General features: G+C 41.2%; 1 protein-coding gene across 35 annotated transcripts in view; it reads left to right on the top strand.

Annotated features, from left to right (window-relative positions):
- The window catches only part of clasp2 (cytoplasmic linker associated protein 2), a 52,584-nt gene extending 39,078 nt beyond the window's left edge, over window positions 1-13,506 (top strand). For 20 of the 35 annotated variants that reach the window (XM_023960112.1, XM_023960114.1, XM_023960111.1 and 17 more), the window contains 16 exons: window positions 277-368; window positions 472-535; window positions 1,250-1,309; window positions 1,612-1,614; window positions 2,521-2,684; window positions 3,339-3,417; window positions 4,633-4,776; window positions 5,645-5,788; window positions 5,889-5,995; window positions 6,179-6,320; window positions 9,993-10,188; window positions 10,272-10,468; window positions 10,542-10,670; window positions 10,791-10,997; window positions 11,939-12,055; window positions 12,167-13,506. In XM_023960112.1, coding sequence (XP_023815880.1) covers window positions 277-368; window positions 472-535; window positions 1,250-1,309; window positions 1,612-1,614; window positions 2,521-2,684; window positions 3,339-3,417; window positions 4,633-4,776; window positions 5,645-5,788; window positions 5,889-5,995; window positions 6,179-6,320; window positions 9,993-10,188; window positions 10,272-10,468; window positions 10,542-10,670; window positions 10,791-10,997; window positions 11,939-12,055; window positions 12,167-12,244 — 1,923 coding nt within the window. In that variant the 3' untranslated portion in view covers window positions 12,245-13,506. The remainder of the gene's footprint in view (window positions 1-276; window positions 369-471; window positions 536-1,249; window positions 1,310-1,611; window positions 1,615-2,520; window positions 2,685-3,338; window positions 3,418-4,632; window positions 4,777-5,644; window positions 5,789-5,888; window positions 5,996-6,178; window positions 6,321-9,992; window positions 10,189-10,271; window positions 10,469-10,541; window positions 10,671-10,790; window positions 10,998-11,938; window positions 12,056-12,166) is intronic. The other 15 variants (XM_023960117.1, XM_023960116.1, XM_023960113.1 and 12 more) reach the window with 5 other exon arrangements.
- The last annotated feature ends 284 nt before the right edge of the window (window positions 13,507-13,790 follow it).

Here is a 13,790-nt window from a genome sequence, read left to right as displayed (position 1 = left end):
CATCAGCTTGCTCCCTCTAAAAACAAAAAACTAGTTTTTGGTGACTAAATTGTTCCTCGGTGTGGACGTGTTTTTCTTTGTGGCCATGCAACAGACTGGCAACCCATCATGAGTGTCCTCCGCCTTCGCCCATCTGTGACTGGAATAGTCTCCAGCATGCTCCCCTTGACCCTGAAAGGCACTTGGCGGGTTTAGAAAATAGATAGATTTGCACAATTATGACGTCAAGACATTTCTTTATGTGTTGTTTGAACTCCTGCTTGCGTTCCCTTCCAGGTGCTTAACCGCTGTGCCAGTGCCAACTGGTCGGAGAGGAAGGAGGGGCTTTTGGGGCTTCAGGCTCTTCTCAAAAACCAGCGAACCCTCAGGTCAGATCTGAAAACACTTGTGTTATTTCCCAAAATAAAATAGAATCTCCGTTTTCATCGTTGTCCATGTGTTCTCTGTTGGTTTCCTCTACGGCTGCTGCAGCCGGGTGGAGTTAAAGAGGCTGTGTGAAATCTTCACCCGGATGTTTGCAGACCCTCACAGTAAGGTACGGACGCATGCGGCACAAAACTCAAAAGACACACCACCCTCCGCACCGCAAATCTCATTTACAATTTTCACAAATCCATGATTATCGCTTTGATTTGTTTTTATTTTTTTTTTACCTTATTTTCAGTTACTTCATTAATCCCACCATCTTTCACTGTACCGGATTCTGCCAAAAAACACCTCAGCAACACAAACACACACTCTGTAGTGATCCCTGGTTTTAGGAGCCACTTTTTTTTTATTACACTTGAAGAAGAAAAAAGTACAAAACAAACAGGTCAAAGTGTGATTTAAAATGTGAATGAACACATTCAAGCATACACCTGGGCATGCAGGGACTGTTTTCTAACTGCATGCCGCACCTGACTGTGTGAGCTCCCACTCTGCCGTCCTGTGGGAATGGCCTGTCACCGGCAGCAGCAAACCCGCCGGCCGGCTCTCTGCATTCATTTCCCCTCCCATCTATTCTCCTTCTTTACTTTCAGTCTGAAGCGTCACTGACCACAACGACCAAAACTCAGATCCACACACACCACACTCATGTATTTGGGGCCGCCAGCTCTTCTGACTAACTGGCTGTGGTTCGCCCTCTCTAACTCTGCCACTCTTCCTTCGGCGTTTTGAGTGCTCTGTCGCCTCACACGTACCGTAAAGTGTGTGAGCCTCTCCCCCTTCCACTCGTTTGACCATTTGACGATTTGATGAATTTCAGCGAGACTCCGGCAGGGTCTACGGCACGGCAGAATCCGGTATAAGCTCAGCCTCCTTCAAGGTACCGCATCTCACCATGGATCTTTCTCCTGCCTCCATCTGTCTTTTCTTACCCTTCTCTTCTTTTTTTTTTTCATCTGCTTTGTTGTTGATTTCAGGTATTTATTTTTTTATTTCCACCAAAAAACATCCTTGGCATCTTTTGATTCCTACTTGTAAAAAAGAATTTGTAGTACTTTGCAGATAGTTCGCTGGAAATCTGGGTAGTGGATGTACTCGCACGATAAGGCCGAACTCTGTTAGGATGCTAACGGATGTGTGTGTTTCTCTCCCTCATGCCACCCACTCTGGAATTCTCTGTAGAGAGTAAGTTTACACACTTTACTGCATCCAAAAACACTCTTGATGAAATTCGGCTTAATTAATTGGGATAGGGTGATCAGTTGCCGAGAAATAACACGCACTAACCTGCCTGTGACTATGCTATCTATGTGAAATCAACTACTTATGTGTCAAAGTCCCACTCCGATCATCTTTTGATCTATTTGAAAAGTGTTCCCAATGGTCTTGTTTAATCATAGTTATGCCGTTTTAAGGCAAAACATTAAAAAACCTTTGTCTTTTTCTGGCACAAAGCTTCTGCAGAGCCGCAGAAGCTTATTAAGAAATTCACCTCGTGAGTTATGAGCGGGACTGTTGCCGCAGAGCAACCCCGTCGCCCCTTCCCGTCACCTGTGACTGAGCGTTCTGTTGACACGCCCTACAGTGTTGAGCTAGATGCCAGCTCGGACAAGGAAAATGAAGATGTGCATGGTTTGAATTGGAGCGGAGCGGGGAGCTTCTTACCTGCCCAGTGTATTTCTTTTACATCGCAAAAACGATATTTCACCAACAGCATTTTTTCATATGCTCCTGATTAACAAAAATCTTCTTAAATTAAATTTTGAGCTTACTTTTCTGTATATATGTCCTCCGTCATCGGATAAATTCCACACAAACGTGTTAAAAACACCCAGAACACAATTTTTGTCGGAGTGGGTCTTTAAGCCTCACTGAATACCATTTTATTGTTTGGGTGTTTGAGAGTGGAGATCAGCTGCTACTACAATAATCTTCAAACAGGGACTAATACTCTTCTTACGTCATTAAAACTCCTTTCTGTCCAGTAAATTGAGGAGTGATTGGATGCATGCATTTGTGAGGGTGTGTAGTGTTCAGGAAATGGATCAATAAATTGGTGTGCATGACATTGAATCCGTTTGTGTGCCTCAGGTGTTCAGCATGTTCCTGGAGACTCTGGTGGATTTCATCCTGGTCCACAAGGACGACCTACAGGACTGGTTATTTGTCCTGCTCACACAGCTGCTGAAGAAGATGGGAGCAGACCTCCTGGGCTCCGTCCAGGCCAAAGTCCAGAGAGCTCTGGACATCACAAGGTTGGATTCTTCATGTTATTTTGTTCCTACTTAATATTGAACTGCAATTTGTCCAGCTTGGACAGTGCAGCTGGTAAAAGACATCTTCTGTTGCATCAATCTGACCCTGAGCAGAATTCAAAATATAAAATAACAGTTTAAAAAATCTATGGTGTATAAAACTATAGGAATTTACATATTACATTTAACAAGACATTTAAACAGAATTAACTAATGTGGTAATAAAACCCAAAATGTGATCAGGTCTAAAGAGGTCCATTGGGCCTGGGAACACAGAAACTAGCATAACAGGTTGGTTGAAAATGCGGTATTTTCATTTTTAATCGACCTTAAAAAAGCATAACCTTTAAATTCTGCCAAATAAGTCACTACTTTACATTCTTAATTCAAATCACTTGTTAAGATGCCATTGCAAGCAGTTCAGTGCTAATTGCCAGCTAAATTTTTTATTATTTTTAGTTGGTTGTCAAATATTTATCAGGATGGTAAATTTCTAATGGTCATTATTCCAACAGTAACTGTTCATAATTTTCTAAATTCACTAAAATATATGTTTCTAAGATTTTATTATGAAAAAAATAGGTGAACTTTTTTGGTTTAAAAAAAAAAACAAGAGTAAAAACACTAAAGTGTTGTTGTTGTTTTTTTTTCCAGGGAGTCTTTCCCCAATGACCTTCAGTTTACTATCCTCATGAGGTTCACTGTGGATCAGACGCAGACGCCGAACCTGAAGGTGAGGACAAGTACAGTCATGTTTTGTGTATCACTGACTATAAGGTGAAAAGTTAAAAGACCATCCTGGACTACTGTGACCCGCCGCCTTCCCATCCTGGCTGTGCGACTCCGAGTTTTGACTCACAGGCTCTGATTGGACAACAATCCATTTAAGCCTCATTTTGCCCTCCAGTTCCTTTTTTCCTCCTTGCCCCTTTTTCCCCCAGCTCGTTATTTAATGCTCTGCCTCTCCACACAGCATCTATTCTGGAAAGTTTACACCACAATTACTGCTTCTTCGCATCTTTCTTCTTCTTTTTCTAAACTTCTTAGACAAATAAAAGGGAGTTAACAGGAAAACAGTCAATTTGCTTCGCAACAAGTATCCTTACAAATATGTAGTATCATCAAAAACTGAGGAAGTATTATAGAGTGCAGTATTAGAACTCCTGGTTTCTCCTACACAAAACTCATTAAAGCCTCAGTTCATTATTATAAAACTGCTGTAAACATTATGTAACTAATTTGCTGTTAGGACAAAACAGCTAACTGTAATATTTATGGACAATATTTAGCACAAGAATGTACTATTCCGTATCAACTTTGCATCACCACCGCCTCCTCCCATCTTTCACTTCCTCTCGTCTCCCTTTTTTCGTTTCCCCCCCTGGCCCCCCTCTTGGTCCCCGTGAATTGATGCGGTGCTTTTCCTTTCTCTCTCTGAAGCCTGTACGGAGCTCGTGTTGCAGGCGAGGGCGAGGCAGGGGAGGTACCGGGGTAAAATTGTTCACCCCCAGAGCGTGGCGCCACGCCTGCTCTCTAGACGAGCAGGCTGCAGCCTGGAGCCAGTCCTCCCAGGTCAGTGCGCTCTGGGGGGAGCAATGATGTGGCGCGCAGGACACTGCGGAGCCGCAGGAGGAAGTTCTGCTCCTTGGGGTGCAAATTTAGAGAATCAGGTGGAGGAGGGGAATAGGGGCAGGCATCAGTTGTGACGTTTCAGAAAAAGCCGTGACATTTTTCATTCACTCTTTTTTGTTCTTTTTATCGTCTCTGCTTTCGTATTGGATTGTTTTCCTCTTTGCAAAGCATGACCATATATGTTCTTCATTTCACGTGATTCATCAGATCGTGCCACTTCCAGGCCTGCAAGAGCCTGCTGTGGTTGTTGTGCACAGGTGTATACATCGCCGCACATCTGTCATTAACAAAGTGTTAATGTGTGCCGGCGTTTCAGGTGAAGGTGGCCATCCTGAAGTACATTGAGACCCTGACTCTACAGATGGAAGCCCCAGACTTTGTGAACTCCAGTGAAACCCGGCTGGCTGTCTCCCGCATAATCACCTGGACAACTGAACCCAAGAGCTCCGATGTCAGAAAGGTACTGACTGACGTCTCGCTGCAATACTCAGTTTGCAGGAAAAACTCCTGCAACTGAATCAATGAAACACCGTAGGGTGTTACTAAAATACTATTTTAGTTGCAACTTGTTATTTTTTGTTGCATTTTTTTTTAAGCCAAACTTTTAAGATAAAAAAACATACATTTAGACACATGAGAGGACAAAAACAACTACAGTATTCTAAAATACTTTCATATTTTTTTCACTTGTGCTAGTGGGGTTAAAATAAGGATAGAAGGAACAAAAGCCTGTTAGCATATTTTTAGGTCATTCATTTGTTTGAGATGAATCCACGGGGAACACTGCAAAAAAAAAACAATAACAGGCATACCAAAGCTATTTAGTTTTATAAACAAACATTCTGAGTGGAAAAAAAATGTATTTTTGACAAAAAACTTTGATTTAAAAAAAACACCAACCAACCAAAAACTAATGCTCAACAAAATTCTGACAGCATTTTTGTTTTTTGAGTTTACCATTTGATCACAGACATTTTGGTAACTATTGCATATATATAATTTTTTGGAAATGTCTATATACCAGATTACAAGTAGGCTATGTTGTACTGCTAATATTAAACTTTAAATACTGTTGGTTTTTTTACACATGATGCATGTACAAAACTAACAAGTAATGGGAAAATCTCAGTGAAAAACTCAAATTCTGATTTAAAAATAGACTAGAAAGCATGTTGAACTGGTTGTGTTTGTACTTTTTTTCCACACTGGAAAGATGCTTTTCTCACAGCTTCAAGAAAAGAAAAACAGAAATTATTGTCACAATAGTTATTAGCCTCCTTGATTTAAAAGTTTTTAAGTGGTGCTTTGTTTTTTTAACTTTATTCCAGGCGGCCCAGGCGGTGCTAATCGCCCTCTTCCAGCTGAACACTCCAGAGTTCACCATGCTGCTGGCAGCTCTTCCCAAAACCTTTCAGGATGGGGCCACCAAGCTGCTTCAGAATCATTTGAAGAACACGGGCAGCGTTGCACAGGTGAGCTCTAAACAAAGTGTCCGGTCGCGTAACAATGCAAAGCTTTGAGCACACTGAGCACTTTTCTCATCAGTCTGTATTTTTTCTTTTTCTATTTCAGGCACCAATGGGCAGCCCTTTAACTCGCCACACTCCCAGATCGCCAGCCAGCTGGTCCAGTCCTGTCACTTCTCCTACCAACACCTCCCAGAACACCCCATCACCAAGGTAGAGTCCACCTCTCTGCATAGTGCGACCAAAGCATCTGCAGACTCAAATGTACCCTCTGATATTTATTTGGGATCTTAAATTTCTGATTTTTGCCTCACATCATGTGAGTCGTCGGGTGTTGTGTTTATTTTCTTTTTGTTTTTTTTCCATTTTTAAAATGTCATTCTTGTTTCGCTGCAGTGCTTTCGACTACGACACAGAAAACATGAACTCAGAGGACATCTACAGCTCCCTCAAAGGTGTCACAGAAGCGATCCAAAATTTTAGCGTGCGCAGCCAAGAAGACATGAATGATCCAGTGCAAAGGAGAGATGGAGAAGAGGTCAGTCAAATTTCAGGATGATGTGTGGGAAAAAGAGTCTGAAAACATGCTAAGGTGAACATAAAGCTAACAAATCAGCAGTTTTTGCTGTGAAATATACTTTGGAAGATGCATTTTTTATCGATCTTGGGTAAATTATTACCAGCGGGTTCTTTTTAACCCTTGTGCTATCTTGTGGGGTCCAGATGACCCCACTCCCAACGTTGGCACGTTAACCTTGGGAGTGGGGTCATCTAGACCCCACTAGACAGTGCTCTGAACCTTTTTTCTTCAATGATTTGTGATCTTCACTGGTGTCCATGGATTACATGAAATCTTTCCACCTTTATCCACCTTTGTCATGGTAGGGGGAACATGTCAAGGTAAGGGTGGGGTCATCTGGACCCCTCAAGATAGCATTAGGGCTAAATGTGGCATTACACAACACTTGGTGTACTACAGTCTAAGCCTGGTGTTTAGTAATTGTTACTCATTTACAGCTGATGGTCTAAAGTCCAGCTGCTGTTTGTAGCTGTCGTCCCAAAATACCATATGAAAGAAGTGGGAGTCGCACTTTACTTCACAATTTTTTTTACTATAAAATTGTCTTAGTATTTCAAGGTGCATTTAATGTCCAACTTTTTCCTCCTGCTGTGACTGCTGAACCCATGTTCTATAGATATTTTTACACATTTTGGGTGAGCATTACCCTTTTTTGTGACTACAGTTTATAAATGTACCCTAAATGCTTACAATGTAAAAATTAAAGCTGCCCATCGTACCCTCCCAGGTTCTTCCACAACCCTGTTTAAGCCTATTTAGGTCTAAACAAAATGGGATGGGAGCCAGTTTAGCTCGTGCTGGTTTGCAGCGCCTTCCGTCCGTGAAACCTGGGTTCAACTCCAGGCTGCTCCCTGTTCCCTTCTCTACCTCTGCCGGTTCCAAGCCCGGTATGAGAAGGTTGCGTCAGGAAGGGCATCCGGCGTAAAACATTGCCAAATTTACCATGCGACTTGTTCGCTGTGGCGACCCCTGATGGGAGAAGCCGAAAGTGGAAGAAGGTCTAAACAAAATGGTGCTAGTGCTGGCGTGTCCTAACACTCTGCTGTGGCACGCTTCTCTGGGTTTTGCTCTGCAGCTCTCCACATGACATTGGAATCAAAATGGCCGCCACAGTGAAGTTGATAGGCCATAGCAACAATTTTAGAAATATAAAGTTTGAATGAACTATCCCAATAAGGACTTCAGAGCGCAGGACTTCCATAAATCCTGCCTCTTATTGCTTTGCCCCGCCCTCGTAAATCCTGGCCAATGTGTGAAGAGATCTTAAGTCACGTGGTTTTGTTTACAAGCTTTGATTTAGAAAAGGAAAGTCTGCTTGATGGCAGTCTGAACACAGACCAAACGGAAGGTTAAGACCCAGTCCGGACCAATTAAAGCGGACAGGGTCCAGACCAACGAACTCTGAGTCCACCCATTGTGATTTAGGTAACTTTAAACTTGTTTTTTTTTTTTAAACTTTCATTAATTCTGGGATGGCAGACTTTGCAACTAAAAAGTGTCCTGGATGTTCGTCAAGAGTCGAGCCCATCACGATCTTTAACTTTTTTTAAACCTGCAGCTAATAAAAATAAACGTATACATAAAAAATAAAAAAACACACTCTAATTCAGTATTAAGGCTATTTTAGATCAAAAACGTTCCTTGAATTTTATTCTGACAGGTGCTCAACACCAAGAATTTATTTCCCTGGCTTCTTAGAAAAGTTGTAATCCTATGTGTTTTCTTGGATTTGACACCAACATATAGTGCATGTTACGGACATGTGATCCACTCCGACACCTCTGCAGGAACTGAGAGGCCTACAGTGCTGAAGAAATGAATCCTCGATAAAAGCTTCCATTTACAGCCAGCTTGATGGCTAAAACGAGGATTTTATCACCAAAACCTGTGCAGTTTTTGTGTGTGTTTCAGTGTGAGTGCTGAGTTGGTACACAAACTCTGCTCCCGCTGCAGTCCCTCCCACTGAGCCGGGACACTTATAAGGACATACTGTTCTCTCACGGAGGAGTGACCCCCCTGACATTTCCCATGAGACTTATCTGAAACTCAACCGGCCCTCATGTCATCAGCACATCTGAGTCAGCAGGCTACAGCAGGGACGGTTCGCTTTTAGTGTAAATTTATATACACACAAACAAGAGCACTTATTTCTCATCGCCTCTCAAGCGGGTGGAGTGTCAGCCTCTGCAGAGTAGTTCTTTTTGTGACGTTGCCATGCCAAGACAAAGGGAGGCCTTGTATTTATCTTCATGGATTTAAATTATCCTACCATGGAAGATAAGAAACCATGTTAGATAAGAACTCCCAGAAATAAAATAGTTTTCTTCTATTTCCAAGTGCATTTTGACCAATTATTGAATTTCACAATGGTCCAGGCATGAGCTCAGCTGGCATTAATGGTTTCAATCACTGAGTGGGAATTTAAAGTCCCATTCTGATCATCTTTTGATCTATTTTCAAAACGTTCCCAGTGGTCTTTTAATTCTGATAATGCCAAAAACCTGTGTAGTTTTCTAGAACATAGTTTCTGCAGAGCAGCAGGAGTTCATTCCAAATTTGCCTCTGAGTTGTGGGCGAGAACGTTGGCACAGAGCAACCCCGCCCCCCTTTCTCTCCCTGTTGCGGAGCAAAGTGGAGCAGGGAGCTTGTGGCCCGCCAAGAGTATTTTCTGTCACAATTAAGCTCCTTTTCAAACTGCATTTTTTCGTCTGCTTCGGATTTGCATCGATTTGAATAAAGAAATACTTAGAAATGCAATTTTAAAATCGTTTTCAGAAAGTTAAAATTATTTAGCTCTGTATTGAGACTTCATTTTTCTTTCTTCTCTTTATGCCCTATTTGGACGGCCTGTAAATAAATATTGAATAGAGTGTAACAGGCAATTATTTATTTACTTGTAGTTTTTCATTCTGTTTTGTAATGGTCAAAGAGCCTGAAGTGTTCGTTTTGCTTGTCTGTGATTTTGTCTATTTAAAAACGAAAATAAAATATTTTGAAAAAATTCAAAAAATGCAATTTTAATCCCAGTTTTCTTAAAATATGACCTCGATCAGAAAAATTCCACAAGAACATGTTGTGGTTCTTTAAATTTGAAATGCTTTCAGCTCTTTTAAAGTTGCCAAAAAGTTGATATAAGAACATTTGTTTTGCAACCGTATTGGGGAAAAATTTTCCCTTTAAAATTTATCTTCACAAAATGTTGTCAGAGAAATTCAGCAGCAAAACCAGTATTTTGTGGATCCACATTAAAAATGACCTGAAGCTTCGAATTATAGTAATTAATTTTTCACATCCTGTGACACTTTTATTTTGAAGGCAGTTGTAACGAAGTTTTGTTTTTTAAAATGCAGCTTTCTCTGTGAACCTGATAATGGTAGTGTTCAATGAAGTACAATTTTTGTTTTTTTGCTCAAATATTTAAAAAATGCAGCAATGATGAGAAATATTTTTCCCATATTTTTCTAAACATAGGCTGACATTTTTTGATGATTTTTAGACTTCATTTTTTGGATTAAAAAAAGAATATGCTTCATTTTCTACGTTGTTTTTTTTTAAAGATCAAAACATCTTAATTTGTCATATATTTTTACAATTTTTGGTCACTTTCTTCTTTCATTTTTCTTCTTGCAGGGGGGTATGGGAATGGACGGCCGAGGTTCAGAGCTGGTAGACGGCGGCCGCATGGCTCTTGACAACAAGACGTCCCTCCTGAACACCCCCCTCCTGTCTTCCAGCCCCCGTGGGGCGCGGGATCACTTCTCCGACTCTCCCTTTAAACACAGCCGCAAAGACACCAGCCTGGACGACTCGGCGCATCTCACCGACGGTAAGCGAACGTTTCTTTGGCAGGAAATTGCCTGTGGAGCAACACCGGCGATCTCTGAACGTCTTTGTCCCGCTGCCTCTCAGCAGACAGCGGCCTGGACCAGTCGGAGCTCGTGGCCGAGCTCCTCAAAGAGTTGTCCAATCACAACGAGCGCATTGAGGAAAGGAAGGCGGCGCTGTGGGAGCTGCTGAAGTTGATCCGCGAGAACACACTACAGGTGTGGGATGAACACTTCAAGACCATCCTGCTGCTGCTGCTGGAGACGATGGGTGACAGAGAGGTACGCTGGGAGTCTGCATGCGGAAGAATCTCAGCTATTTTCCTCTGATCTTAAATCTCTTTCACTCTTTTAGCATGTGATCCGAACACTAGCCTTGCGGGTGCTTAGGGAGATTCTGGGTAAGCAGCCCTGGAGGTTCAAGAACTATGCAGAACTCACAATTATGAAGGCTCTGGAGGCTCACAAAGATCCTCATAAGGAGGTACCCTTCTCCTGACTCAATTCTTTTGTTTACAGAACTGTTTTATTTCATTTATTTGCTTGTCTGACACACATGAGCCGTGAAATGTGAAATGCCACGTCGTCCTTTGCGTTTCTGAAGGTGGTACGAGCGGCGGAGGAGACGGCAGCCATGTTGGCCCTGTCCATCAGCCCTGAGCAGTGCATCAAAGTTTTGTGCCCCATCATCCAGTCCGCCGATTACCCCATCAACCTGGCTGCTATCAAGATGCAGACCAAGGTGGTGGAGAGGATCCCTCGAGAGGGTCTCATCAGCATGTTACCTGAGATTGTTCCAGGACTCGTTCAGGTAGAACAGCTGCTTTTCTCATTGAATTTATTTAAATTTAGAAATAAATATAATTTTCAATATTTCTTGTGAGATGTTAGACTCAACGAGAAATCTACATTTTGGCATAATGTTTAAAAATCTATAAAAGTTCCTTAAAGAGAACTTAATTTTTTTTTTTAAAGCCATTTTTTGTCACTGTGTTTTATGAAAAAACAGTTTTTCATGGCTTAATAAGCCTCCATCATTCCGTCTGTGGATTTCTCCTTTAAATCCTAACAACACAGCCAGAAACCACGAATGTACACCAGAAAACGCAGCAGTTTAAGTATGTTCTTTTCTGTGTGGAGGGTCTTCTCTAAGGAAATCCCACGCAGCCACAGAGTAGTTTTGTAAAGAACATCTACTAGGTGTGTTTGATTCACTTTGCCAAGATGGCAGACCCGATGTATAAAGTTTTAGAGAGCTCTGGCACTAAAATAATGTTTAGGACGGATTCTGCTTCTACCGTGTATTGAAGAAACCACATGTACCAGCAAGCCTCTCTTTTATGCTTTTAACATTTCCTAGACCTGCACTATGAAAACGTAAAATAGGAATTCTTGGTAAGAACATTTTTTACCCCATTTTTTGTTTTTTGTTATTTGATGAAAATCTGTCAATAAGGTAAGAAATGTTGGTTTATTTCTAAGGGGCCTGTTTTTTTCAGTTTGGTCACATGATCCTGGAAGCCAAAAGGGACAAAAGTTTCAAAAAAAATAAAGTAAAATACTAATAATTAGCAACAAAGTTCTAGTAAAGCAATAATTTATTTAAAATGCATCTTTTTTTTTTAAACAAATAATTACAAAAACATAAATTAGCTCTAAAAACTAAATTCTCAGAATTCCATTTCTGCAATGGAGCAGAACTGGGACTATAGAAATCTGATTTATTGACTGTTTTTATTTTAATTTTAACAGGGTTATGACAACTCTGAAAGCAGTGTAAGGAAAGCCTGCGTCTTCTGCTTAGTGGCCATTTATGCTGTTATAGGAGAAGACCTCAAACCGCACTTAAGTCAGCTCTCCAGCAGCAAGGTGAGCTCCTCACTCCTTCATTCCTGTGAGAGTTTGATGAAATTTTTCCACTTTACCTGCTTTATTGAGTGATTTCTTTTTTAAACGTGTCCGCCATCTTCTCTTTTATAGCTGAAGCTGCTGAATCTGTACATCAAGCGTGCTCAGTCGGGCTCCAGCGGAGGGGAACCGTCGACTGAAGCCCTATAGGAGATACATGCACATCTCACAGGACAACATCACAACCACACATCTGCTCATCACGTCACACCCAAACAGATCCAAACTTTTAAAAAATGACAACTGCTTATGTCAACAGCTGATCCATCCACACGCCATTGGCATTCGTTTCTTCACTACAAAGAAAAGGAAGGGTTTTTTTGAGCATCCGCTGTGATCTCAGACTGAACAAAGACTTGTGCAGTTGCATACGCCACCAAGGTTTGTCACTCGCCACTAAAGGATGATGTGAGGAAGGGTGGGTCCTGTTGGATCCCAACTATATATTGTTATTAGAAAACGGTGCATATGCATGTCTTTATTTTTCTGGAATTTCAAATTCATCAAACCCTGCAATGATTAAATAGTGCCGTATTTTTTATTTTTTTGGTTTCCTTCATGAACGATAAGAAACCGGGGGCCAGGTAGACAGGAATGTACATTGTGTCATAGTTTGATTTTGTTTTACTGCAGTGTTTTCTGTTTTGTTTTGTTTTTTAAAAACCTGGAATTTTCTTTTCACTCACACATTCACTGAAACACCCTTTCAGAGCGATGCTGACCAGCCTAAAAGGTACGACCAGCCAAAACCCGCGCAGTACTAACCGCCACTCAAAGCAAAGCGGTTCAGACACTATCCCAAACGTTGGACCCGTTGCTCTGCTTGGCTGTGCATGAGACTAAATGTCCAAGAGTCACTTTTTAATCTGGGTCCTGCTGACGCTCAGAACAGTCAGACCGGGCTTTTAAAATGAAATGAACAATGTCCACCCCTTTCAGATCATCACATCCTCCATTTCTTCCAGCCTAACTCGGATCAACCCACTTTCAAGCAACATGGAGGGGGAGATGGGTGCTTTATGACAGGATGTGGCCAATTATCACATAGTGGATTTGTGTCACTAAAGGATATTAAAATTAAATATTCAGTAAACTGTCATTGAGGAGAGTTCTGTGTGGAAAGGTGCACACACCTTTGCCCCAAATGTTTCATAATTTTTCCCCCTCTGTCTCGGTTGCGCATGTTGTAGTCTCACGTTTTTTTTTTGTTTTGTTTTTTTCATTTTTGTTTTTTTCTCCAATGAGAAATTTGTAGAAATGTATTATTTCCAGGGCTGAAAAACAGTTGTCCTTCACTTTTATCTTGTTCATGTCTTTCTTTCCTCTCATAACATTCTAGATTTCATTGTTGTATTCTCAGTGCATTTACAAAGCTGTGCTTTAAAATAAAGAACTTGTACAGATCAAAATGAGACATGAGTTGCTTGACTTCTTCACATGGAAGGAGCATGTACAGTATGCAAATGTTTAGTGTCCACACTTCATTTAAAAATATATCTTTGGACTTGTTGCCACTTGTGCAAGTGGAGAATAGAAGAGCTTCTTAAGGAAACAGAATTGTTTGTGGGAGATCAATACCTAGTTTTGGCACCATTAGATAAATAAATTCATTAAAATTGTGATTTCCTGGGTTCTTTTTTTTTTACCTTCTGTCTGTCACAGTTTAATTTTATCTATGACAAACATTCCAGACCTC

This window comes from Oryzias latipes, chromosome 11, assembly GCF_002234675.1.
Source record: "Oryzias latipes chromosome 11, ASM223467v1".
Taxonomy (NCBI): domain Eukaryota; kingdom Metazoa; phylum Chordata; class Actinopteri; order Beloniformes; family Adrianichthyidae; genus Oryzias; species Oryzias latipes.
Note: the sequence above shows the minus strand (reverse complement) of the source record. Positions and strands in the feature narration are given on the sequence as shown.